This window comes from Episyrphus balteatus, chromosome 3 (assembly GCF_945859705.1).
Source record: "Episyrphus balteatus chromosome 3, idEpiBalt1.1, whole genome shotgun sequence".
Classification (NCBI taxonomy): Eukaryota; Metazoa; Arthropoda; class Insecta; order Diptera; family Syrphidae; genus Episyrphus; species Episyrphus balteatus.
The window spans coordinates 62,557,850-62,585,036 of NC_079136.1; the positions used below are offsets into that span (position 1 = coordinate 62,557,850).

Here is a 27,187-nt window from a genome sequence, read left to right on the forward strand (position 1 = left end):
TGTTTGCTCTAAAACTTTACGACCATAAAGTCAGAGCGCGGAAGATGAATTTGAACGTTATAATTCTGAGCAAATAGCTTCCGCGTCATTAGCAATGTTGATATAAATGTTTTGTAAACAGACAGACACAAATAAAAAAAAAAATAAATAACAACACAAACAAAGTTTTTGGCTACGAAAGTTTTATTTTTGTTCATGGTGAGTAAAGATGTATGGAACGAAATATCCTAATTTTAACATTTAGCCAAGAAGTCTTATTGAGATTAAGAGCAAATATTCTTGATGAGACAAAACCATATGACAAATTTAATTTTAAATGATCTTGGTAGGTTCCTAAATTTTGGCATGAATTAAATTTGAAGTTTCAATGGAGTGTTAATAATATCGAAACTCAATTTAAAAGGTTCGGTTAAGGGATAACAATTGGTGTGGAAAAAAATATTTGTTGGAAAAGTTTTCAACATTTTTAATTGCTCGTCGCTGCGATAGTCAAAAAATTTGTTTCGTAATATTTTGAAAGGCAAAATTACCCACTGATTGGCCCTCTTGTGCTAAAAACAGTATTAAAAAATATTCAATTTCGATATTTCGAAATTCGAAAAAAAAACTATTAATGTTAGAGAAACCGTCATGAACTCAGATTATAGGAATAGGCTGAGATACAAAATTTGTGTCAAAAGCTAGTAGGTATTTGAGGTATAAATCACCAAAGACTTAAAAAATAGATTTTTTTTGTAAATTGATGCGTTTTTGACGATGGTGTATTCGGCTTTTTTGTCCAAAAATGAAGGATGTTCATTGATCCATTAGCAAAAACAACTCTGAGTTTATATATGTATGTAGGTACTATTGCGGTTTATACTACGTCAATCTTAACAGTTAGAAGATTCGAATCAATTATCGTTAATAAACAAACGATAGCTAAATAGGTCTTGTTTTCGGAGAATTTATACTTTTTTAGATGCAATGAATGTTTTATGTTCGATTTAACCCAAGTTTTTTAAGAATTTATTTCAATCACGTTCCTACTTTCTTTTATGGAAAAAGTTGCTTAGAATGTGAAAATTTTGCATTTGCATGAATTAGTAAAATAAAAAGTTTAGTTTAATTGTATTATTAATTTTATTAGAAATGCAAAAAAAAGTATTAAACTTTTTTTTCAAAATAATTAATTAATCTTATAAATAGTTTTAATCTACAAACTACAAAAAAAAATCCAAAAATAATTTTTGTTTTAAATTTGTTGCTTTATTTTAACAAACAGGTTTTTTTTTATTTTCTTTGAAATCGGTTAAGTATGTAACTTATGAGAAAGACAGAATTCAAGAAAATGGTTCTATTGCAGGTATACCATTAATAACGTTCCAAATAATATTTGTTTTATTTAAAAAGTAGGACGTAAGTTTAAATACAATAAGCTTTTCCATTTTGGTCATATGGAAAAAACCGTTAATTTTTGTTCCAAGAAAAGTTTCGATTTCCCCTCTAGAAGATCGCCCAAAATCCTTAACTGCACGGAGAAAAAAGACAACCTAAAAGAAAGGTGATTCCATATTAAATTAACCGGATTTCTGCAACACCATTTTCAATGAACAAAACCAAGAATATTTAAAAAATTTGAAAAATTTTCTAACGTTAAAAAAAAATTAAGAACAAAAATTTGGTATGCCATTTCAAAGAAAATATTATCCAACAAATAAAAACGAAATCTCGATAAAATTCATCCATCCTTTTCAAAAAATTGAATTAAATTGAAAAATTGAAATATTTTTCAAAAATTAAAAATTATTGTTAAGTTACGCAACATATGTATCTAATTCATAGAAATTGTATTTTTTAAACTGAGACTTGTGGAAGCTTCATTACATAGAAGGGACGATCCTAAATGTCCAAATCGATATAAAAACTGTTACGGCACTTAAAATCTATTTCACACACCAGAAAACATTTTTAAATTTCATCTACGTTACAATGGAAAGTCCCTATAACAATTACCTTTGGTTGAAATTTACAAGATTTTTTACGAGAAATTCATATATCACAATGGTAAACAAAATATTATATTTTATTTCATAAATCTGGCTCTTGTTTGTAATACTACACACAAAAATTTATATCAAAATCGTAAGAGCCGTTTTTGAAAAAAGTGCGTATTTTTTCTATTTTCGTACCTTTAGTTTTGGCTTAAAAAAATTCAATTTGTTCTCTAGGGAGTCACTCAAAACTGTTTACTAAACAAATTTGAAGAAAAAAAAAATCGCTCCAGTGGTTTAGGTTGTAGCTCGAGGTGCAGACAGAATTGGCGGACCTACTTTTTTGGCATTCTCCATCATCGCAATGTTTTGTTATCTCGAGTTCGATTTTTCTCCAAATCCTAAACTTGCTCTATACCTGCCTAGAGAATTTTAAACTTCTGAAAAATTGAAATATTGTAGGTAATTTCTTTAAACTGTTACAATACTCCTTCTTAAATTTTAATATTCATAGATCAATTGAAATTATTAATCTATTAAATAATTCCTCCGAGTCAATTTAAATACTTTTCATAAGTGGTTGCAAGAAAAAATGCAAAAAAAAAAAATCTACTCAACTTTTTCTTGCATCAAGATTTACCTATCTAAATTATTAGTTACCAAAAACCCGAAAAAAAAACTTTATCTCTAACAGGTACACTTCAAAAAATACAAACAAAAAAAAATCATCCACACACATATAACAAGTAGTATGGTAGTACATCTTGCAAAATACAAGTTTATTGGGTAGCATAACTTTTGCCCTTTGGAGCAAATTAACTTCAACAAATTTTTGGACCACTACTCACCTTATAGTATCATAGCTCATTGCACATCTAACTTACGACACTGAAAAGTAAATAAGAACTTCTTCAAGTTATTTTCTTTTTTTATTTAATATATATGACCAGACTACCGCAAAATTCAACACAGGTATATTTATACTCACACGTAAGTTTTTGGGAGGTTTTTTTTTTGTTGTATACACAAACGAAACGAAGAAGAAAATTTTATCTCGTTTTCTTGCTTTTTGAAAAGTTTTTCTCTTCCTGAAGTCCTGCATCTTGTCTAAATACATAAACCTACTCTTTTATGTTGTTCCTTACCTATGCTTACTTTTATGATAAAGTTCCGTTTCCTATACTGTTTGCCAGGTATAGGTCCTTCGCAGGTGATGGATTTTGTGAGTTGGCCGCCCTAATGGTAAAAACAATCAGATTTACTGTTTGATTTAACATGAACTTCTAAAACATCGAAGAAATTTACTAAAAATCATCAGTTGCACTGTCAAAATATGTCAGAAACGAATTTTTGGAAAATGTTCCCCCAGTTTTTGAGATGTTGTTAAGCCCTTGGTCCCCATCTCCCTAATACCGACTTTTTTAACAAAATCCGTCAATGTACTTTGTATATCTATCTACAACATACAAACTATGGAATAACTTTTTATGGAGTTCCCCCTCCCCCTCTCCCTCTACTCTCCACCACAAAAACTTGAAATATTTTTGTTAATAATTTATATCACCTGAAAGCTGAAAGTTGGATAGTATTTCAATTTAGTGCTGCTCCTCATGTGTTTTGGTTGTTGCTGCTATCAGTGCAGGTCATCCATTGCACGCCATTAGTTAAGTTCGGGCGCACCACCTTTGCTTCCGTTTTTATTGAAGAGGAGGATTCTGCATGAGTTGAGTGTATGTTGTTCACTTTTCCCCCTAACCCCCACCTTAACTTTTTCACTGTCTGCAGTATTTTGAAATAGGTTTTTGAATTTTCAACAAATTTTCACGAAATATGAGAGAAAGAGAGAGGAATGAGGACTTTTTCGCCGGTTTGTTTTGCTGTTTTTGGTCTCTGATTTATTGTATGAAACAAACCCCGTTATATGTTACTTTTATTACACAACATAATATACAACAACATAGAAGTAATAATAAATCTCGAGGGAACAACGTTAAAATTGAAAACAATAAAAAAAAGGTAATGTTTTGATTAAATTACATTATTAAAAAATATTTTTGTAAACAAATTTTATATCATATTACCTATATGAAACTTAGAAGCAATATACAAAATTTTAAATTAAAAAAAAAAAACATGCTTAGTTAGTTATTAATTAGTATTTTCAGAAAAAGGTTGTTGTTTTTTGGTTAATACATGATAGATGTTTTATCCCCGTTTTATGATCAAATACCTGACAGACCAGTCCTAAATCGTCGGAAGGACAATATTTTGGGGTAGAAATCGAGTTTTTACGACGTATTAACTGGTAAGTAATTCCAGATCAATGTTCGAATGTAACGTCGGGTTATTGCAAAAAGTCACTGAGGCCCAATTTATCCACTCTCCATTATTATTTAAAGTCGCCATTAAAAATTGGAAATCTGTCAAATGGCATACAAATTGTAAAATTTCCCTTTTTAAATGGTGACTTTAAATTTAATGGATTGTGAATAAATTGGGTCTAAGTACACTTTTGATAGATTCTAAACTAAAAATTGAAAGTTGTAAGGTTCGATCATAGCTATCGATTAAAAAATTCATCAAAACAATCAGATTAACGATGATATTATCGTCTATTAGTTTGTTAAATATCGTTCGAGAATTGAAAAATATCGATACTTCAATATTTTTCCCATTTTCCTATACGATCTAAAAATATAAAATTTGGATTTGATGATGCAGATTCAGATGAAAAACCGTGCGGGCTAGAGCTGTAGGAAACCGTATGTATTCGTTACTTAAATGCGGGTATTCACTTCAGTAACGAGTAACGAAACGTTACTGCCCAAATAATTTCGAAACGTGCGAAACATACGAAAAATACGGAACATACGAGTAACGACGATACTCCAATTCCAATACCAATATTTGGATTGGATATACGAAATGCGAAACGAAAACAAAATGGTACACTGCATTTGTCGTGTGCGCATTGTTTCGCATCTCGTATCGGTTCGGTATCATCATTTATGTATTTTACGATTTTGTTGTTCTGTTTTTGTGTATGTATATCAAAAGGGGTAAATAAGAATTATGTTTCTTTCTCTTTCGTACCTGTTTTTTATGGACATGTGGGAGTGAGATATGTGAAAGTGTGTTTGAGTGAAGTGTAGATACATTCCAATTAGAATACCAATTTGAATAGGTATACCAAATGTGAAACAAAAAAAATGGTACACTGCATCTGTTTGGGCGTAGCCGTACTTGTATTCTGTTTTCTCCTTTTGTAATTAATAAAAAGAATTTTTTTTTTCCTTTGTTTGATTTGTTTAATTTATTTTATTCTTTAGTTTGATTCAAACAAATAATTACAATTTTGGTTTTATTCGTGGTTTTAAGTTTTTGTTTTTTTTTCTTTTGATTTCAAGTAGGTACTACTTTCTTGCTTGTGTGTGGTGATGTGGTGTCTGACATGAGTGACGACAACTTTGAATGAGAATAGGGAATGAATGTGACTGAATGAAGTGATTGAATGGTTTTTTATTTTAGGTTGGCTGCAATGACAATTTTTAAGTTTGGACCGGGAGGAAACGAAACATGAACGTGTGTTTAATCGTTGAACAATGGATATAAATTAAGAAATATTTTTGTATTTACCTATCTATATACATATGTACATATGTAGTATGTAAAACTAGAGAAGAAGAGAAAAATTACTTCGATTTTTGTGTTTCAATTTGGACTTTTTATTTTTATTTACGATCGCCATTTTTAATATCGCTTCCACAATTATATTCCTGTATTCTTATTTGAATCTTGAATTGTTTGGTTTTCAATTATGTCAGTTATGAATATTTAGTTATGATTCTATTTAACTATTTCTGGTAAAAACTATATTCATCGGCACATTCATATCTTAAAAAAAAAAATTACTTGTAGGTACATCGAAAATCTGATATTGAAAGCAGATTCTTGAAAACTTTACTCTTTGCTAAGCTAGTTGAGCTAGAGAATATTTGTATACCATTTTAAAAAAGATTTCTTGTCATTCAAAATCTTGCATTATTAAATTTTTAATGTCGTTTTTACTTTTAATATATATTAAAAAAAAAAAAAAAAAAACAACCAAAATAATAAGTTCTTAACGTAAATCGTGAGACACAACAAAAATACCAAATGTAGGAAATATACGAAATATACGAAACATACGAAATATACGAAATATACGAAACATACGAAACATGCGAAACATGCGAAACATACGAAATATACCTAAGGTAACGAAAGTAACGAGTAACGATATCGTTGATGCGGGTACTAGAACCAAAAGTAACGTATACATGCGGGTACTCATTTTGTCGTTACTTTTACAGCCCTAGTGCGGGCAGTACAGAAGTTCGTAAATCAGAGATACCAAAGGCGTTGCGCAGGGCGTGTCGCCTTCGTCGTCAAAATGAGATACTTACACATATCGATTACTTAAGTATCGGAAAAACAAATACTAACCCTCTTTATGACCTGATCGCCACCAAAAAAAAATTATTCACGGTTTTCCGTCAAAATAATGTTATGATTATTTTTTAAGTGCCATCTAGCATCAAAATAAAAATCTGAAGGAATTAGGGGATTTTGTTTTTATTGATTCTCGGAAAACCCTTAAATAACCCTTAATGCATTGCTTCCACAGTTTGACCTTTTTTGGTACGGGAGCGTATCGGAATCCCGCTTTTTAAAATCCCGTTTTTCGAAAATCCCGAAAAAAAGTTTCAAAATCCCGTTTACTAAAATACCGCTTTTTTAAATCCCGTTTTCTAAAATCCCGAATTTTAAAATCCCGTCAAATCCCGAAAATCCCGATTTTTTTTACAAAATACATGCTTAATTCACAATTAAGAAAATCATGAGAAATAGACAAAAAATTAGTAAAACTGAATTTTTGAGTTGTAAATATCACACAATATGTACCTTCAATACATTCTGAAAACGGTATTTCTTTTATAAAAACATAAAATGATTAAAGCCTTAAATTGAGTTCACAAGTAAAAGAAATTTCATTTATTTAAATATCAAAATTGTTAAAATGCATCCAAATATAAGTTGAAATATATTTAAATGAAATTTCTTTTGATTATGTAGTGTGTACTTAATTTAAGGTGTTGTGATCATTTTAAGTTATTATTAATCTATGGGATTATCACGATTTCATTGTTCCTTTAAAAGTTTAAAGTAAATATTAGTTTGTTAATTAAACATTCCTTACTTTTTTTTATTTTTTGTATATATTATATTTTTTGTTAAGGTTTTAATTAAATGCGTTTAGAAAAATCTCTCATTTCTCAATAATAAAAAACGGGATTATAAAAATCGGGATTTTAAAAAGCTGGGTTATAAAAAGCGGGATAATGAAAAACGGGATTTTAAAAGCGGGATTTTAAAAAACGGGAATATAAAAAGCGGGATATCGAACCCAACCCTTTTGGTACATATTGTAAGAGCAAAATGTATTTTAACTAACTTTGTAACTAAGTTACAAAAAATTATAAGAAATTAAAATCCGCTGTTCCTTATAGCCCAGGGTCGATAATTTTTGAAACAAAAAAAAAAATCATATTAGAATGAAACCAGAGATCAGAAATAAATCTCAACCTTTTGAAAGGTTCCTTAATAACTCTTATTTGTCGCCATTTTCAATAAAGGTCATAAAATAACCTTTATTTAAAAAAAAGAAAAATTTCGGTCAAGGTCTGAGAGAAGCCTTTATTTTGTATTTTTTTATGTTTCGGTCAACCTGTGAGATTTATCGCTGAGAGAAAAAAATAAATCTCATCTGCAAATGTATCAATTCCTAGAGACATGGGAGTGCTGCCATATGAAAGCTTATATTCTCAGTTACCCGATAGAGGTATAATCGGGTTTTGGATTTTTTTTTTCAAAATTCTGAGAAAATCGCGTTTGAAAGTTGGGGAAAATTTTTTTTTCGAGAAATCCCCGAATCTTTAAACGCTCCTGGAACTTAAACCGCTTGAGAGCAATTTTTGAGAGTGATGCCAAATGATAGCTTGTGTCATGGGCCTACGCTTTGCACATTGTCAGATTTTTAAAAAATCATCTTCCATGCTAAACCGACACATCATGCCTATTTTTTCAGAATCGGGCTTAACTTTTTTTTACCTTTAACTTTTCCTGGTTTGAGAACGCGTGCACCTACAGGGATGGGAGTTGTACCCAAATGTAGGTTAGAGTCCCCGCTACCTTTTGGCATTCAAAATTCCAAGATATAGCCGTTTGAAGTTGGGCGGATATTAGAACATCTTTCTCCTGAAATATTCGAAATTGCATTGGTTGTGCTTGTCGTCCCAGCGACTCAAATCACAGTGGAAAACACATTTTCGTCTTTAGATTTTACTCTAAACGAAAAGAGATATAAACTTGGGTCTAAAGAACTTTGAGAGTCTATTTATTTCATACATTATTTAATACATAGATTTAGAAAAAACATCCTTTTCATATTTATTTTTGCAATATAAAGACATTCTTGACATATTCGAAATTTTCCTTTGAATTGACCATTTTTGATATATTTTCAGCGAAAACGGTTAAAGGTTGACCTTTTCCATTAATTTTTTTGTAAAAATCTCAACCATTGAGAGATATTTACAAAAATACAAAATAAATCTCAACCGATAACCTTTATTTTTGATTTTTTAAAATAAATCTCAAACCTTAACCGAAACTATTTAAAGTAATGTGGTAACTCTCAGAGAGAAACCGATTAAAAATAAAGGTTGACTGTTATTTCTGGTCTCTGGTTGAAACCCATTGGTAAAGGAGGTGAATATGATAAAAATGAAAGGAAAAATAATAATAATTACGGGTGAGCCGAGTTCGGGAAGTAGGTGGGTTGAGTTTTTCATGGCAAAAAATGGTATATCTCGATTTCCGTCAGAACTACTAGTTGTAAGGCAAAGTTGTAGGTAATAAAAAGATCTACAACTTACGTCTTGACAATTTTTTCACATAACCTCAAAATTTATGTGAAAAATTAAAAAAACCGAGTTTTTGATGGTTTTTTATTTTTATCTTTTTCAAAAAAATGTTTTTTTCTACGAAATTTGGTGAAAACTTACGTTTTTATGTCCCAAATACATAGTAATTTATTTGATTCAAAATGTTTATTGTGTTCAGATTGGTCATATATTATTCAAGATATACCCCGAATACTAAGTATGCTTGGAAAAACAACGACAAAAGACTTTGAAAAATCATATTTAAAAAAGTTTTTATATTAATTTTTTTGAATGTGTTTTCCGAGTCCCTTTAGTCAAAATACTCTAGAAAAAATGGTTTTAAGTGTCCTTTTTGGCTGTAAGCTAGCTTAAATAATTAATAATATTGTCTGTTATGACTTCTGCGCATTTGACAGTATTTTCTACACATTCTGGTTGGTTTTGCATTCCTTACGTAAAACTTTGCATGTGCAATAAAACCTTTTCATAGATCAGAAAATGGTCTTAAAACGTTAAACTGAAACATAAATTGCCCAAGAAACATGGATCGTTATGATTTGTCCATTAAAAAAAAAAGTTACTCCTACACCATAGTGACCCTCTTTTTAAGTAAAAAAAATAAGGAACAATTTAATCGCAGACTAAATAATTCAACCATTCTACTTTTGTTGAGAAATTCACAGACATTCAAAACAATTAAATAGGGGGGGGGGGGGGGGGGGGGGGGGGATCTATGATTTCATGTACATAAATAACGCAAAGTTGTGCAGTTTATTTAATTTTACTATAATTCGTAATAAAAATTACTCAATATTAATCCAGTTAAATAAGGGTTTAACCTCGGAATGAATGTTAGTAGAAATTTTTTTTGCTCAATATCTTCCTTTTGCCATTCTATAACATATCTCAAAAGTCTAGAAAAATCTCATGTCCGCTTGTCGCGATTTCAAGGTCATATCGCGAAATGGAGATTTTCAAAATTAGCAAAAATAGGCTATTGTTAATTAATAAGAAAAGTTTAAATTTTTATATGTATACCAACATAAGCGACATGATTTAAAGGTATTTTTTAACACTAATTCCAACAAAACTCACAAACAAGTCAACCTGACCATCCCTGAAAAGTAATGCACCTTATTCATGTTGATCTGACACAAATATCTGAAGTGTAGTTTTCCAATTTTTTAAAATCTGCACCTTATTTTCAAACCAAGAAAATTAGGACTTGCGGACATGAGATTTTTTTAGATTTTTGAGGGTGGTTAAAGAATATCCAAACAAAGATTAAAATGAAAAAACTAGCCTATTTGCACTTATTCCTAAGATGAACAAGAATCTTCTTTAGTGCATATCCTAAAATTTGCCCCTCCATCAAAAAATACCATTATTTCGTAGGTACCTATATATATTTTTTGTAAGGGATTGTTTTGATTTTTAATAATGATGGATTCTAAAATCTTCATGCTAAATTTGGTCCATCTACCATAACTTTTAAGGGTTTTTCGGCAGTAAGTTTGCAACTTTTATAATAATATGAGTTGACAGATGAAAAACAGGTATAACTTTTTCCAGAGACGTCAGATTGTCTTGATTTTAGATTTTTTGGAATCAGCATTAAAAAATACCTTGAAATCATGTATCATATGTGTATATAATACCATAGCCTATTTTTGCTAATTTTGAAAATCTCCATTTTGCGATTTGACCTTGAAATCGCGACAAGCGGACATGAGATTTTTCTAGACTTTTGAGATATGTTATAGAATGGCAAAAGGAAAATATTGAGCAAAAAAAATTTCTACTAACATTCATTCCGAGATTTACCCCTTTTTTCTCCTTATTTTACTGTATTATATAGATAAATCACTTCAAAGCTCAAAAATTTCGAAGAATTTTCTTCTATGCTCTATGATTGAAATTTGAGTTAACAAACATTTTGTCATGAATAGAATTCATGGGAAAAGGTAATAATTTATATAGGAAAGTATGCAAGTATAAAAATATCTATGCAAACTTGAATCACAAATAAAACTGATAATGAACAGATAATTAAATTTTCATTCTGCGTGTTTTTATTGACAAAACAAAATAAAAAAAAATCATTTGTAGCCAGACAAATGTTTAATGTCAATGTTTATTTTTATAACATTATTCATTATCAATACAAACATTCAAAGCCTTTTCGGATGTTTAACTCTTTTGAACAAAAATAAAAGGGAAAAGTTATTATTATTTTATTTTTAAAAATTTTGTTTTCAGTCTAATTGTACCTGAATAACAGATTCAATATTTTATTCAACAAATCATATAAAAAAAGTAGACATAAAAATTGAAATACTACGAATTTTGCACACTGATTTGTTTTTAAATCCAAACGAATGCACAATTTGGGAATAAAATATTTGGCTTTTCCATCTACCCTAGGCTTACCTTCGTGACCATGAATGAAGTTGCTCCAATAAATTTAGCAACATGTGCCATGGGGTGGCATGTGAGTCAGAAAATAATAAAATTTTATAATTATTGTTCAAGATAACAAAAAAAAAGTATACAACTCTTTTTTGTGATGCTGTTCTCGCTCTCCCTCTCTCTGTTTTGTTTAATTTATTTATTGATTGTGTTTGCTTGTTTGTGTTATTAATAAAACCTAAGCATCGCGATCAGACATTTTTTTTTTCTGTGTTTTTACAAATAAGTAAAAGTGACAAAAGCGCATGACATTAGCGGCAGACGGTATGTTTACATTCAGATTTTGAGAATGAGATTAAAAATGCTTAGCAAATTCAAAACACCAATTGAGATGCGAATATTCTTAGTTAAAGATTCAAGTTTGGCGGGATCGGTGTTGTTTTTTTTTTTTTGTGTTTTGTGGATTTATGATTGTTTTGATAGCTTAAATCATTTGAGTTCATTGATGTTTTTTCAATGATGAAATATTTAAATTTATATGATCAAAGTGTATTGGGTCGATCATAGAAGTTAAGCTTTGAAAAGTTTCGTTTATTTTTATTTTTTAAGAAATTATAGATCAATTGAATGTTTTGGATTTTGGTTAGTGAGTATCATAAGACTATTCTTGTATTGCATGTTAAAAAAACATAAACAACATATTGATCGATTTTTATAATTCTATTGGAATGAAATTTTTGAATTAAATTGTATTGATGAGTTTTCAAAATTATAACTTAAACGCGGAATGAAGAAAGAGGTTGTGTGCATTTCAAAATGCTTACTTCCAATTTTTGTATCGACAAAAAACAATATTAAAAATGGATCATAAATTAAATAAGGGTATAATAAAGTGCCAAATTAATGTTATTTTGCCTATAAAAATAAATTTTAAAACCATTTAAATTTTGAAAAAAGAAAACTCGAATAATAACTCGTTTTTGCCAAAAATAAAATAAAATGCACAACTGTGTCGCACTTACTTGCTCTTATAGTTCAAAACACATTTATGTTAGTTTACTTGCAGATTTAAAGAGATGCCTCTATATAAATATTAAAGAAATTTTGTTGATGTTGGGAAAGAGCCGGCATTTAGGGCAAAATTTTGTTAAATGAAATATTTTTTTTTTATTATTTATTTGACTTTTTTGAGTAAAATTGAAAATGCGGTTTTATTGCAATTGCTTTGAATATTAAGTCTGCAAAGTTTTTTTTTTACAAAATCGTTAGACTCGTTTTCGAGTTCTGTGGTATAACTTGAAAAATTTGTATGGGAGGTATACTTTTTAAGTGAGATATAAAAAAAAAACACAAAAAAAACTACTTTCAGAATTCTATAAAAAATCATCTGCCTGTAGGTACTAAATTTGAAAAAAATCCGTCCACATGTTTAAGCTGTACTAATGTGTTCAGATGGACGCACAGACGCTCAGAAACACGCCATGGACGGAATTGGGAGACTTTTTCGGAATTCTCCACCATCGAAATGTTGGTTTTGATTAAAACCTCAAATTTTTTTTCGACACGAAACCAATACTTACAAGTAAAAATATAGATTATATACCTACAAAACCGAACTGAATTTATTTAAATCAAAACTTTTTTTTTTTTTTAAGTTTGGTGTGCATTACTTAGAACCGTTTGTGCAAGACTTTGTGCAACTTTTTGCAAAATTCCATATCATTTCAATGTTTTCAAGAAGTCTGGAGTTGAGTTTTCCTCCCCCAAAAAGTTTAATTTTGTTTTGATGAACCAATGTCACAAAACAAAGCCCAATTTATTTTTGTTTTGTTTAATTTGATTAATTTACTCTTTCTCAGTAAAAAGTACCACAATATTTTCATTTTTGTGCAAATTGCAATCCAATATTTTTTTTCGTTTAGCAGAACACTCATGGTTAAAAAATCATGTGTGCAATTCACACGTGGTAGAAGTGAAACCTGAAAAAATCATTTTTTTTGCAAAAGAAAAAAATTGAAAAAAATCTACCTATTTTTATTCTATCACCTTCAAATCCATGTTTTTTATATGACAACCTATATAAATTTTATATCATCTGAAAGCTTATTCTCTAAGGTCAAAATATATATAAAATATATATATCGATCAGGTCTATGAGACATCTACAAAAAGAGCTAGAATTTTTTGAACTCGATCAATTTCCATCAAAAAATGTATTTTTTCCCTAACAACCTATAAAAAATTTTATACCATCTGAAAGCTTATTTTCCAAGCTCAAAATATATACATATATCGATCAGGTCTATGAGACATCTACAAAAAGAGCTAGAATTTTTTAAACTCGATCAATTTCCATCAAGAAAAGCGAAAAAACACGTAGTTTTATCTTCTCACGCTATTAAATCCATTTTCTTATCTAACAACCTATAACAACCTACACCATCTGAAAGCTTATTGTAATAGCTCAAAATAAATATATCGATTAAGTCTATGAGACATCTACAAAAAGAGCTAGAATTTTTCAAACTCGATGAAATTTCATAAAAAAAGCAAAAAAAAACATTTATTTTTATGTTCTCATGCTATTAATTAAAATTTTTTGGTTAACAACCTATACAAATTTTATACCATGTGAAAGCTTATTGTTTCAACTTGTATAATGATGAATAAATCTTATTTCAAAGATGTCTACAAGAGAAGTTAGAATTTTTTAAAGTCAACCATGTCGAATTTCCAGACTGAGATTTCGGTACTTCCTACACTGATAGCTGATCATCGCCAACAGATCTCCACAGGTAGAGCACGTACCGTTATGTGTGATATATCAAATAAAAGGTTATGTTATCAGCATGCGTAAAGTCAAATCAAATTTGTATGTCCACTATATCAAAAGATATAACGTGTGTTGAAAAAGAATATCTTTTTACCGTTATCTCCGAATTTTGAATATGAAATTAATTGAAATTTTGTACAATTATAATTTATTTAATTACCTATCTACAGTACAAATTTCATTGATCTATCTATTAAAACAAAAAAGTTATAACAAGTTGAAGTCGTGTCGCGTTTTCGTTTCATCTTGTTTCAAATCACTACGATACTAAAGAAGTTTTCACTTCAAAAAGTCGGATTTTTTATAGAAAAACATTTTTGTGTCTGTTTGGAATATTCTCAACAGTGTTGTAGCATTTTGAAATAAGAATCGAACACGCTAACTTTTAAGGTAACTTGTCAAAATTTCGTTGAGCATTTTTTATAACACAACAATGCATTGAATTAGATTCATGCAAAATGTTTAAGTACTTAGTTCAAGGTTCCATATCAAAAGCAGGGGCGTATACAGGTTTGCTTCTTGGGGGGGGGTCATGCCAATTTTTTTTTTTTTTTCAAAAGTTTTGATAGCAGGCATAAACCTGAAAATGGGCTTTTTGAATTATTAAACATTAAAATTTGTGCGTCTTGCATTTCGAATCGAAAAGTTCGGAATGTAGTTCTAAAAGTAACCAAACAAAAACGTTATGAGATTCGTTTAAGTTTAGCGTTAAGCCTTAAAGCCTAGAACGTTGTCTCCCCGAGGACAACGAAATGCTTGCGAAAACTGGACCGAAAAATACTCAAAAATTGCAAACATAAATGAAAAAAAATCAAACTCGTATCGCAGAAAGACATGCAATGACAAAATGAACAACAAAAACAAACAAAAAAACTCAAAATGTCATTTTTCCACACACAATGAATGTCCCCGCCAATTGTTTGTGTGCGAAAAAGAAGTTTAGACTTTCAATTTCGTTGTGCCGAACAGCGTACTACAGAACGAAAAGTTGAACGAAATTTTCGGGTTACCATTTCGTTGTTTCATTTTTGTATGGGATTTTTCGTTTCTTATCAGCAGCGTACTAGGCTTTAATTTTGACCAATTGAGGCTATCTTCTCCTAAAAATAAAATGTACTATACGAGTACTTCGATTGAATAATTTGCCTTAAAACAACTGTTCATTGTTTTCCGCTAGCCCAGAAAGTTAAAATAAAAATCGTTTTTACTTAATAACAGTTTTTAACTTTTGAATTAAAAGTCTTCCTAACCTCAGGCAAACGCATCGCAAAGTTTTGTAAAAAAAATTGCATTTGAAAATATATTTTTTTTTTAAATTTTGTTTTAAAATTGTATGGGAATTTAAAATACCTCTATTAAAATAGTAAAGACAAAAAGAATAATTTTGGCGATATTTTATGATTCGTCCGTTTTCAGGTATTAATCAGCGGTTTACAATATAAAAAACATTAAGTTGTATTTATTAGATTAAGCCCTGCTTTTTCAATCGTCAGATAGACTATCAGAAGAATAAATGTCACTATAAAAAAAAACTTTTATTCCTAGGAATAAGCTCTAACTTAGGTTTATCTAACTATTCAAAAAATTAGCCCTAAGTGATATTTAATAATAATATTTAAATTGCCTTAGATAAGGTTGCTTACATTGCTTCTATAATTGGCTGGCCATTTATGATTAACAAATCCATAGTTGTTTCAAAAAATGCAACAGATCTAGCAAATTTAGTATGTACAAAATACTGTTATATTCTGTAAGCAAACAAAATTAACCAAATTTTATCAGACGAATGTATTGAACTGGAACATTGCAAAAAACTAAAATGATTTGAGAAATGACATCCTTCTTTAACATTTTGCCGATGACGAATTTTATCAACAGAATTGACCTCCACACAGCAAGGCCACAGAAAGCTTCCCTATTTAAAACATATTTTATTCACTTCATCATATAAAAAAATAGAAGATATGGCTGCTTCTTTTATTTGCTGGTAAGCAGTGTCTTGCCCTTAAGATATTATTTTTGTGTACCTACCAGATTCAATTTCTTTTAAAAAGCTTTGAATATAATACTTATCCGGATTTTGTTTCCATACAAAACTCTACAGCACAGCTCAACTAATATTATCGAACGAATCAAAATAATCCTAATCCAGCATAGCGTTCGCTAAAAATATGACCACATCCCCAAAATAATATGGTAAAATAGTTTGTTTGAATACCAAAAATTTTTTTTACTTTTTATTTTCGTGCATGTTCTAAAACTTCAACATTTTGAAAATAATCTTACGCAAGAGATTTCAGTATCACATAACAAACTCTTTTTTAAGTTCTGAGTTCTTGGGGGGGGGTCATGACCCCGTAACCCCCCCCCCCCCCCTTGTATACGCCGTTGATCAAAAGTTACGGCAGATGAAAGATCGTCCATTTTTCCGATTTTTTTCGTAAGCCTATAGCTGACAAAATATATTACTATGATCTTTTAAAATTATTTTTCTGCTTTTTCAAAATATAAAAAAAAGTTAGTTAAAAAAAATCGTCTTCCTTGAAACGTCAGTAATAAAAGTTGACGTTTGGTGCGAATCAAAATTTTATTGAATTAAGTTGTAAATTGTGCTAAGCAGCATTCATCGATTTATGATTTGACTTTCACAATAAACGAATTAATTTCAAAGTCTTATGAAATAATATCACTTTCTTATAAGTTTTTAATATTTTTATTACCAACCCGAGAATACTTTACAGATATGAAATATGTCAACTGAGAACAATGGTTGAAGATATTGCAATTATTTGAATAAATACTTTTTCGTCATTTACCACTTATCACCTTAGAGCTTAGACATACCTACACATCATATACATTTTCATTCTATAATAATATTTTAATCATTTTGAATTAAGGTGCTAACAACCAAAGTGTCAGTGTGATATTGACTGTATCTGACTTAATTCGGTCTCTTTTTTTTCTCTTTCGTCTAACAATCCATAACATCAAATATCCGCTTTGAGTTTATCAATTTCACTTTAGTTGTCGACCAAAAGTCATTTGAAAAATTGACACTGTTTGCTATATATTTTGATCTCAACTAAACTATGTATATACAATTTACCATTTCCCAGAATTCATTCTATATTCTATATATCTTGGGGGTTGTCACCTCTTTTGCAGATAATAATAGCAGTAGCAGCGACACTGAGCTGACAACATACAATCCTCAGAAACGGCATCAAAAGTCGAGCTTCCAATTAGATTCTGAGAAGAAGACTCGAGGCCATCAGGTGCTAAAAAAAACAACAACAACAACAACAAAACCAACCACAATGAACACTACCAACAACAACAACAACAATAATGAAAACCGAAAGCAGTTCACCGATCCGAATGACAGAACAACAGCGTCTTTGACTTCGCCTTCATTAAATTTAACATCGCACCATCTTCAGCAGAGCCATCATCATCACCAAGTTCAGATCCAGCAAAACCATCACCAGGACCGCGAAGAGTACAAAGGACCAAAGATGTAAGTAGAAGAATATCTATTCAATTGTGAATTTCACCAGCATATTATATTTTAAATTTAGAAAAAACTGAAAATATCAAAGCAATGCATTGAAGTTCCGTTGATCTAATTAGCTTTATCCAAGGTTGTAAGAATATCAACTGAAAAAAATGCATTTGAAATTTAAAAAAAAAATATTTATTGCAAATAAAAAAATTTCTGTTGATAAAAATATTTGTTGCCTTTGAAAAAATTTGCACTAAAAAACAAATCGTATGTATTGCAAAGGAAAAATACTTACCTACATTAAAAAAAAAAAAATTTGCATTAAAAAAAAAATGTATTGCAAATAAAAAAATTTCTGCATTAAATATATTTTTTTTAATATTCGTCGAATTTCATACAATTTTAGCTATTTGACCATACATTTACTATTTCAACAATAATATTGAACCCTAATGTAAGGCCAAATGATCAAAATTGTAAGAAATTCGACGATAATTAAAAATAAAATGCACGACTGGGTCGCACGAACTTGCTCTTAGAGTTCAAGTTGCTTAAAATTTAAGACTTTTTATATTCAAATTTAGGAAATGTATAGGTATGTACTATGTATAATATGTATATAGGTGCAAAAAACAAAAAAATCGTTTTTTTTTTTTAATAAAACAAAATCTGAAATCAAATTGCCCTCCAAAACAAGTACGCAGTTTTATTTGATATATTAGGGTGCATTTTTAGAAAAAAAAATTTCAAAATCGTTAGAGCCGTTTTTTAAAAAACTAATTTTTTATAAATAATTTTTTGGAAAAAAAGTTTTAAAATAAAATTGGTATGCCATTTTGTAGAAATCACTAATCAACATCTAAAAACAAAATTTCAAAAAAATACAATGTCCGGTTTTCGAAAATTTTATTTTTCAAAAAAAATTTTCAAAATTTTTTTAAAAATCCATAAATTATTTTGTTCAAAACTTTATTTTTGGCTTCAGTTAGACTTAAGTAGCTATTAGCAGAATAAATGTCAATATGAAAAAAAAAAAACTGTTGTTGCTAGGAATATGGGAATGGGATTTATCTGGCTAGTGAAAAATTGGCTCTTAAAAGACTTTTTTTTTTGAAGAATTTATTGATGATCAAATGAATTTTTTTTCAATTTCCTTTTTATATTTTTTTTTTTCTTAGTTTTTTCTTAACATATTTTGTTTAAAAACAGGCTTGCTAGGATTTAACAAAGACTGCATCAGTTTCATTAGGGTGGGTCAAAAAAATCGAAATTTTTTTTTTTGATTTGGTACTCCGAAAAATCGATTGCTAGACCCCTCTAGAATATACACACCAAATATGAGCTCTTTATATTAATGGGAAGGTCCTCCGCTTTGCAATTTTCCATTTTTACATCAAGCTTCTACTAAAAAAAAAATAATGTTTTTATTAATTGACTTTTTAGCAAATTTCTTTTCATATTCTTGTAGGAAATTGAACGCTCTACAAAAAAGGCCTTATACACTTTTTTCGTTTATCTAACCGTTGAATAGATATTTGAGGTCCAAAAATCGAGAAAATCTTTAAAAATTCGTTTTTTGTTCTTAATTTTGTAACAAATTGAAAAATTATAATGATCAAATGCGCAAGACATATTCTTGTTGGAAGTTGATTGTTCCACAAAAAAGGTCTTGTTAACTTTTTTCATTAATCTAACCATTCTAAAGATATTCGAGGTCAAAGTTAAAAAAAAATATAAAAACATTTCATATTTTTAAAAAATTTCTAATTCACTGAAACGTCATTATTTTCAAATTAGCAAGATATATTCTTGTAGGGGCTTAAACGTTCTACAAAAATTCCCTTGGAATCAAATTGATTGCTTTAACCGTTTAGAAGATATTCGTATCCAAACTAATGCTCACTGATTTCAATAGTTTTCTTATGACCCGTATGCATTGCGATTTGGATACGAATATCTTCTAAACGCTTAAAGCAATCAATTTGATTCCAAGGGAATTTTTGTAGAACGTTTAAGCCCCTACAAGAATATATCTTGCTAATTTGAAAATAATGACGTTTCAGTGAATTAGAAATTTTTTAAAAATATGAAATGTTTTTATATTTTTTTTTAACTTTGACCTCGAATATCTTTAGAATGGTTAGATTAATGAAAAAAGTTAACAAGACCTTTTTTGTGGAGCAATCAATTTCCAACAAGAATATGTCTTGCGCGTTTGATCATTATAATTATTCAATTTGTTACAAAATTAAGAACAAAAAACGAATTTTTAAAGATTTTCTCGATTTTTGGACCTCAAATATCTATTCAACGGTTAGATAAACGAAAAAAGTGTATAAGGCCTTTTTTGTAGAGCGTTCAATTTCCTACAAGAATATGAAAAGAAATTTGCTAAAAAGTCAATTAATAAAAACATTATTTTTTTTTAGTAGAAGCTTGATGTAAAAATGGAAAATTGCAAAGCGGAGGACCTTCCCATTAATATAAAGAGCTCATATTTGGTGTGTATATTCTAGAGGGGTCTAGCAATCGATTTTTCGGAGTACCAATTCAAAAAAAAGAATTTCGATTTTTTTGACCCACCCTAAGTTTCATTTTCATTAATGAGGGCATCTTAGTACTGAGTTTCAAACTTGTACGGCAATTTTTTGACTAAAAGCCATAAACTTTGGTACAAAGTGCCAACTTTTTATATATAACGTACAAATGGCTGATTCAAAATGGCGGGCAAAATAAGTGTTTGAATAGATTTTCGTGTTAAAAGCAGTAGGAACAGTTTTTAGAAATTAAGCTCAATTCATATCAAAAAGCCACTCGGTCTTGGAATTAGGTAGGTTAGGTATACCTGTTCGTATTCAATGAAAAGAAAAAATCAAAAATATTAAAAACAATGTCCAAAAAATTCAAAATTATGCTGTCTTGTAGAAACAATTTTGGCAACTTTCTTATTTATTTTCATAAAAAAAAAATGACTATTTTAAGCTTTATATTGTTGCTAACTACATTTAAAGTAAACGATAAAAAAAACATAAAAGAATACAAAAATACAATATCAACTACAACTGAATATTAAATTTTTCGTTAAAGCAAAAAACCTATGCTTTTAAATATTTTCAAATCGATTTTTATTAGAAACAAATGTGAAAAATCTATGACGTCACGTTTTTTAAAGATATAAAAACATCAAGATGAGTTTTTATATTATAAAATCGACGACTACGTCGTAGCATAACAGTTAAATATTCAGTTTTTTTAATATTTGATTTTTTTTTTATCTTTACCCTAAAACGTAGTTAGCAATGCTAAAAAAGTTATTTTTTTTTAAGGATAGGAATAGGAAAGTTGTCAAAATTGTTGATGATAAAAAGAAGAAATACCATGATAAAATGATCAAAAAGTTTGTTTTGATGATGTCAGTATTGACGACAATATTTTATGATGCGAAGAGTCGAATTCGTTAATTTCTATTGGTATTCTATCCTATAGAAAGAGCTTAATATACGGTAAAATTCTTAATTAAGTTACAGTATCAAGCGATTAAGAGTTTCTCCAACTTGATTCGAACCGAATTTCTGCTGGTGAAATTTCGTTTCACTAAAGGAATAAGAAATTGTGTTGACAAATAGAAGCCACTGGATGCCAGTGTATAGTGTGAAACCCACTTGTCTACGAGATGCTATAAAATGATTGTTCTTGGGTGATCCTTGGGAACTAAGGTGGTATATACTACAACCATAACTGTACAAGAGTTGCTTCTTCTTTGTCGTCCTTGTGGTCGTTTTTTTACATAAGAAAGAATCCATGCAACCAGAGTGAAACTGATAAAGGGGCATATAGCCGCAAGGAATGTGGCAGCTCACTTTCTTGCTTTCTATCTACACGGGAATTCTTAAAACGACATGCATCCGTGGTTTCATTCAATTAAATTGTATTATCACATTTTTTTTTTTTCATTATTTTTTTGTCTTTTTCTTTTAATTTTATTTTTTACCTTTTTTTTTTGAACGAATGTCTTTGGCGTTCCTTTTCTTTTTTGTTTTTTTTGTATTTTTCTTAAGCTTTTTTATTTTCTTTTCTGTGTGCTTTTGGGTTTTTTGTGCTTGCGCTTGCAACAGATGGATGAACTTTCTCAGAAACTGGCCAATTATTTCACAGCCCTTGGCAGTACTGATTATATTTCTGCTCCTTTGGATAATGGGATACGCTCAAGCACCCAAGTATGCAATGCCAGAGACGGTAATTATGAGGATTGCATTTTTGTTTGTTGGTGCACAGATCTCAGGGATTCTGGTGACATTTATGCGTTTGCCCGATATGCTGGGAATGTTGTTCTTCGGTGTGCTCTATACGAATTTGGGACTAGCAGATTTTAGTGGATATGGAGCATTGGAATTATTTTTAAGGTAAGAAGAGACAGAGAAGATTTTATTTGTGTGTCTTTGGTTTTTTGAAAAAATTAATTTGAAAATATTCTTAGTTTATAGTTGAGAGGATGTTTTGAAGTTGAATTTATTATATGACCTTTGACATTTGGTTTATTTTTTTTTGTTTTTTAATTAATTTTTCATTTACAGAGAATTGGCTCTGATAACTTTAATGTTGTTAGCTGGATTAGGATTAGATGGTTCGGCATTCAAGAAACTTTGGGTCATAATTATGAAGCTTACATTGATACCAACTGTAATTGAGGTTGCAGTTCTTTGTATTCTTGCCCATTTTCTATTGGACACACCTTGGCTATGGGGAATTTTGATGGGGTAAGTAGAAAAAAATTTACTCAGTATAGAGTTAGGATTATACTTTCCATTCGTTTCCCTCCCTTATACATTTTTTTTTTCTCCAAGGATGAAAAGTGCCCAATCCTTTCGATTTTGTCTTTTGTCTACGCCTTAAAAAAAGGAAAGAAGTAGTTCAGAAAATTTCAGCTACTACCAAAAACAGATACAAGAAATATGTATGCTTTGGCCGAAAGGCCTGTCATAGAACCGTGTTCTTTGATTTCTGGATTTCCTCGGGAACTATTCAAATGAACAATTTTGTACGAAAACATTTTTGTAACTTTAATTTAAAAATAAAGAAATAATTTCAAAAATATTTCAACGGGTAAATGGTTTTGCTTGAAACTTGGTACAGACGTAATTACCTAGACCCGTTTTTTTTTTATTTTTTTAATATCTCCCTTTTAATGCATATGTCCCATCATAAAGTTTTCAAGGTATTGCAATTTTCTCGAAAACGTGTTTAACTATTTTTATTAAATTTGATGTCTTATTGATTCTAATAAAACTGCGTTTTTCTCAAAAAATCCGGAGAAGGCGTTCCCGTTTTTTTTTTTATAAAAATTCACATATTTTTTGTCGTTTTGAAGTGTAAAATGTAAACATTTTTTTTTCTAAGTTTTTGAAAAAAAATCACCTATAAAATTTATTTTTTTTTAATTTAAAATTTTTTTTTTCTCGAAACTTTACAAAATCATAAATTTTCCATAGATATAAGATATCAATACTTTGAACTACTAGATCAAGTATCTACGTGCGACCCAGTAGGGCATTTTATTTTACCCGACTTCCAAAAAGGAGGAGGTTTATCAATTCGACTGTATTTTTATTTTTTTATGTTTTTTAACTCATAACTTTGAACTGGTTGAACCAATTTTAATAATTCTTTTAATATTTAAATGCTCTGAATTAAGGATCCATTAGGCAACCATAAATCCAAGATTCTTTCCCAGTTGACACGGAGAAAATTACCACCTCAAAACTATTGAATTCCACATTAAATAAAGCGGAGTTCTGCATGGTTCCGCGGATTCCATTGATTTTAAGTGGACATTAAGGTGGTCCACTCTTGTATGGGAAAAATAAAATTTTCAAAAAGTTTGGTTCCACATCCTATTGATATCATAATGTTGAATTTTCAGCTTCCTATCTTATATAGAAGGGGGTGCTGATCGATATTGAAGAATTGTATTTTTTGGGAAAAAGTAAAAAAAAAATTAATTTTTTAAAGTTAACAATTCCTTGAAAGTTATTGTTGTCGTAATTATTCTAAAAATAATATCGAAATAATTATTTCTGGGGTCACTTCGAAGTAAATTTCGTCAAGAGGTAGTAGGTAAATAGACTTTTTATTTGCACTTCTTCCTTATTAATTATTATTTTTAATTGTTTCTCACATTTTTTCGACAAAAAAAAAAATTTGATGAGACTCAAATACATTTTTTTTCAATAAAAAAAACCTAAAAATTAGCGAATTGAAATTTCACAACATTAATATTATACACTGAGGGAAAAGCCACCATAATACAACATAAAATCAATGAAAACCACATTGATTTAACTATTAATCGGAATGATTTTGCATTGAAGATGGACATTTTAAAATCAAGGTGGAAAAAAGGTTAATTTTTTATGGTTTCGTATCTTAAAGTCACATAAATCAAAGTAGTTCATCTTTGAAACAACGATGTTTCAACTTCAATTTATTTTTTCCCTCAGTGAGTCCAGTCATTATATACATTTGGAAATGCAAAATGACCGAGAAAGCTAAATTTTTAATATGTTGTAGGGGATGCTTAAAAAAGCTTAACTTGAAGTTTTCGACCAAGATTTCCTATGAGCTTTTTCCGCAATAACTTTTTTGACAATAACTCGGCTATCCTTCGAGATACGAAAATTTTACTAGGATTTTTTTTGCAGCTTTTACCATGTTCTACAATTCATGCATACACATTTTTTGCGTATCATGAACCGTTTTCGAGATATCGATCAAAAAAGTCCAAAAATTTACGATATGAGATTTGTTTTTTGACATTATCTATTTTTTGGTGATGAATATCCAAAAAAATATAAAAATCAAATTTGTAGACCCTGTTCGACAAAAATTACGACCTCCAGCCGCCCGTAAAGTCGTTTAGTCCGCACCCACCGCCAATCAAGCCGCTAGTTCGGTTGTGAAAAAAACAATCATTCATGTTTTTTTTAATGTCAAAAAAAAAAAAAAATACGAAATTGTACCTAAAGCTCTTTTTTTCTCAGAACACCATTTGGCTAAAGTTACTAGTCTACAAAGGTTTTTTATGTTCGAAGGACAATAATGATGACGACGGCGATGACAGCAATGATGAAAGGATATCCATTTTCTACCTAACTAGGCATCATTTGAGACTTCCCATTGACTTAAAGTTACCATCAGCCCATTAGGTGTCCTCGAGTTAGTCGGTATAGAGCGTATATGATGGCAGTGAATATAGTGAACAAACTTTTGTGGTAAATTGCTGTTTCTCTTTGTAATTTAAAATCAAAACAACTATTGCGTCTAAGAGAGAGAGAAACAAAATGTACCTGCTTTCCACAGTCATGTTTAACAAAACCATAACACGCCGGCGGTAAAAGGAAGAAAAGGACCACACGCCAACGATGACGATGACGACGCCATGCATCCGCACCGGCATTCATACACCCACACCACACCGACCGACACAACCGGTCGGTATGTGAGTAATGTGCCTAGATGCACTTTAGTTATGTTTAGAATATCTACATTTGTAGATTTTGAAGTTGAAATTTTATGCTGATTTATGCACCTTCCTGGCATTATTCGCCAACACACTAATACACACTCCAACAACACACAAATACACACAAAGAAATCAATATAAAGTTTGTTGAGTATATTTCATTGCATAGCGGTATGATTTGGGTTTCCTTCCGGGTTTTATGTTGTGTTGCATAGTGTGGTGTTCTTTTTGTTTGAAAACACAACTACGGTAAAGGTGTATTAGATGTTGTCCTTCGTGTTTCATTATAAAAAAAAAAAAAATAGAAAAACTATGTTCTTCTACACACAGGTAGGTACATTGCGACAAAGCAAGCAAAACTACTACACTTAACGAAGCGTACACTTCTGATTGTACTCTACATTCAATTGTACGTAATTTCTTTTGGTAGCATGCAAATAGATTTTTGAGAGTTTTCCTTTCAGCTTCCAGCTTCTGGTGGTGCTACTGCTGTTAGTTGTTGATGCTAATGCACTGTAGAAAAAGTTTTGGGACCATTTTTTTTTTTTTTTTTTTCATTGATAATATGCATATGCAAGAGGAAGGCGTTGACGCTAAGAAATATCTAAGTCAAAATGCAGAGTCAGACAGGGTATTAAATCTTTAACAAGTCAATATTAAATTGGGACCAGGAAGGTCCTGTCGGTATTTCAGAATTAAAAGCAGAGCCCAAACGGCTTTGCAGAAATACAATTTTCCATGATAGTAGTTCTTTGGAGTATTTTTCATTAAACAAAAAATTATGTGTGCAATTTACATGTGGTAGAAAAAAAATCGAAAAAATCTAAATTTTTGTATTCCATCACCTTTAAATCCTTTTGTTTTAATGACAACTTGTAATAAATTTTATATCATCTGATAGCTTATTATTTCACCTTTTTTATGACGCTTCAATCATATTTCTACCATGCCTTCAAGAAAAGTAAGAATTTTTTAAAGCCAACCATGTTTTAGTTTTACGAGGTTGGGATACGAACCCAGGTCTCTTGCGTCATACTCCATCGCACCAACCATTGCGCCATAAGGCACTACAATATCAACGCTAACCAATTTTTATGTCAATTTGTGAAATTTAAAGTTAAGCGGTCACTGTGGCGTATGTGTACCATTTTTATTTAACACATTTTTTTTTTGTTACAATAATTTTTTTTCCCAAAATTTTATAAATATATGCCAGAGGCTTTTATCAAGGTTAACTTCATATAGATGGATGTACACAACCAATTTAAAAATTTCTACCGAAATACCAATACAATATATGTAAATTCAAATTTTCCATTACTTTTTTGCATACAATAGTAATTCAATTTAAAGTATATTACTACTTCTATCGACCACATATAAACAACGTACTTGACACTTAACAAGTAGGTACAAACATTTTTTTTTTTCAGAGAAAAGATTGCAAAAACACAAGTTGACCGAAATGGATTGGAAAACTTTTTTTTATTTATATTGAAAAGTTATTTGAAGTGAAATTTATTTTTAATTAAATTTGTTTCCTCTTTTCGTTGCTTTTTTTTCGTTGTTTTATGTAACATGAAAATTTTCAGAGAAAATTACCAAAATTTGAAGATTTGTTCAATTAAGTTAGTTGTAATTTCCGTCAAAATAAATTAGAACAGTTTTGTTTAGCCAATTGATTGCCTCGCTACGAGGTAAGAGGTTAATTGAATTGTTTGGTCAATATTGTTGGTGGTTTAGTAGAGTGTTTTAATGGGTGTTTTATTTTATTAGTTTTGGAAATAAATTTAAAAAAAAAACTACTAAATGAAAACATCGTTGAATTGTTTCGGTTAACTGAGTTTTTTTTTTTTTTTTAATTTACCTAATAAAAAAAATATGCAGCACATAATATATGTGCCTATTTTAGTTACCAGGTATGTTTTTTTTAGGTACTTATGCACATAGAAAAGTGAAAGA

The 27,187-nt window shown here is 29.7% G+C and overlaps 1 protein-coding gene across 2 annotated transcripts in view; it reads left to right on the forward strand.

Annotated features, from left to right (window-relative positions):
• The window catches only part of LOC129913746 (sodium/hydrogen exchanger 9B1), an 82,767-nt gene that overhangs the window by 34,798 nt on the left and 20,782 nt on the right, over positions 1-27,187 (forward strand). Inside the window, exons 1-4 of one of the 2 annotated variants that reach the window (XM_055992569.1) lie at positions 11,817-12,014; positions 17,370-17,721; positions 21,822-22,109; positions 22,281-22,463. In XM_055992569.1, the coding sequence (XP_055848544.1) occupies positions 11,996-12,014; positions 17,370-17,721; positions 21,822-22,109; positions 22,281-22,463 (842 nt within the window). In that variant the 5' untranslated portion in view covers positions 11,817-11,995. Of the gene's footprint in view, positions 1-11,816; positions 12,015-17,369; positions 17,722-21,821; positions 22,110-22,280; positions 22,464-27,187 lie in introns of those variants that run through there. The other variant, XM_055992567.1, reaches the window with a different exon arrangement.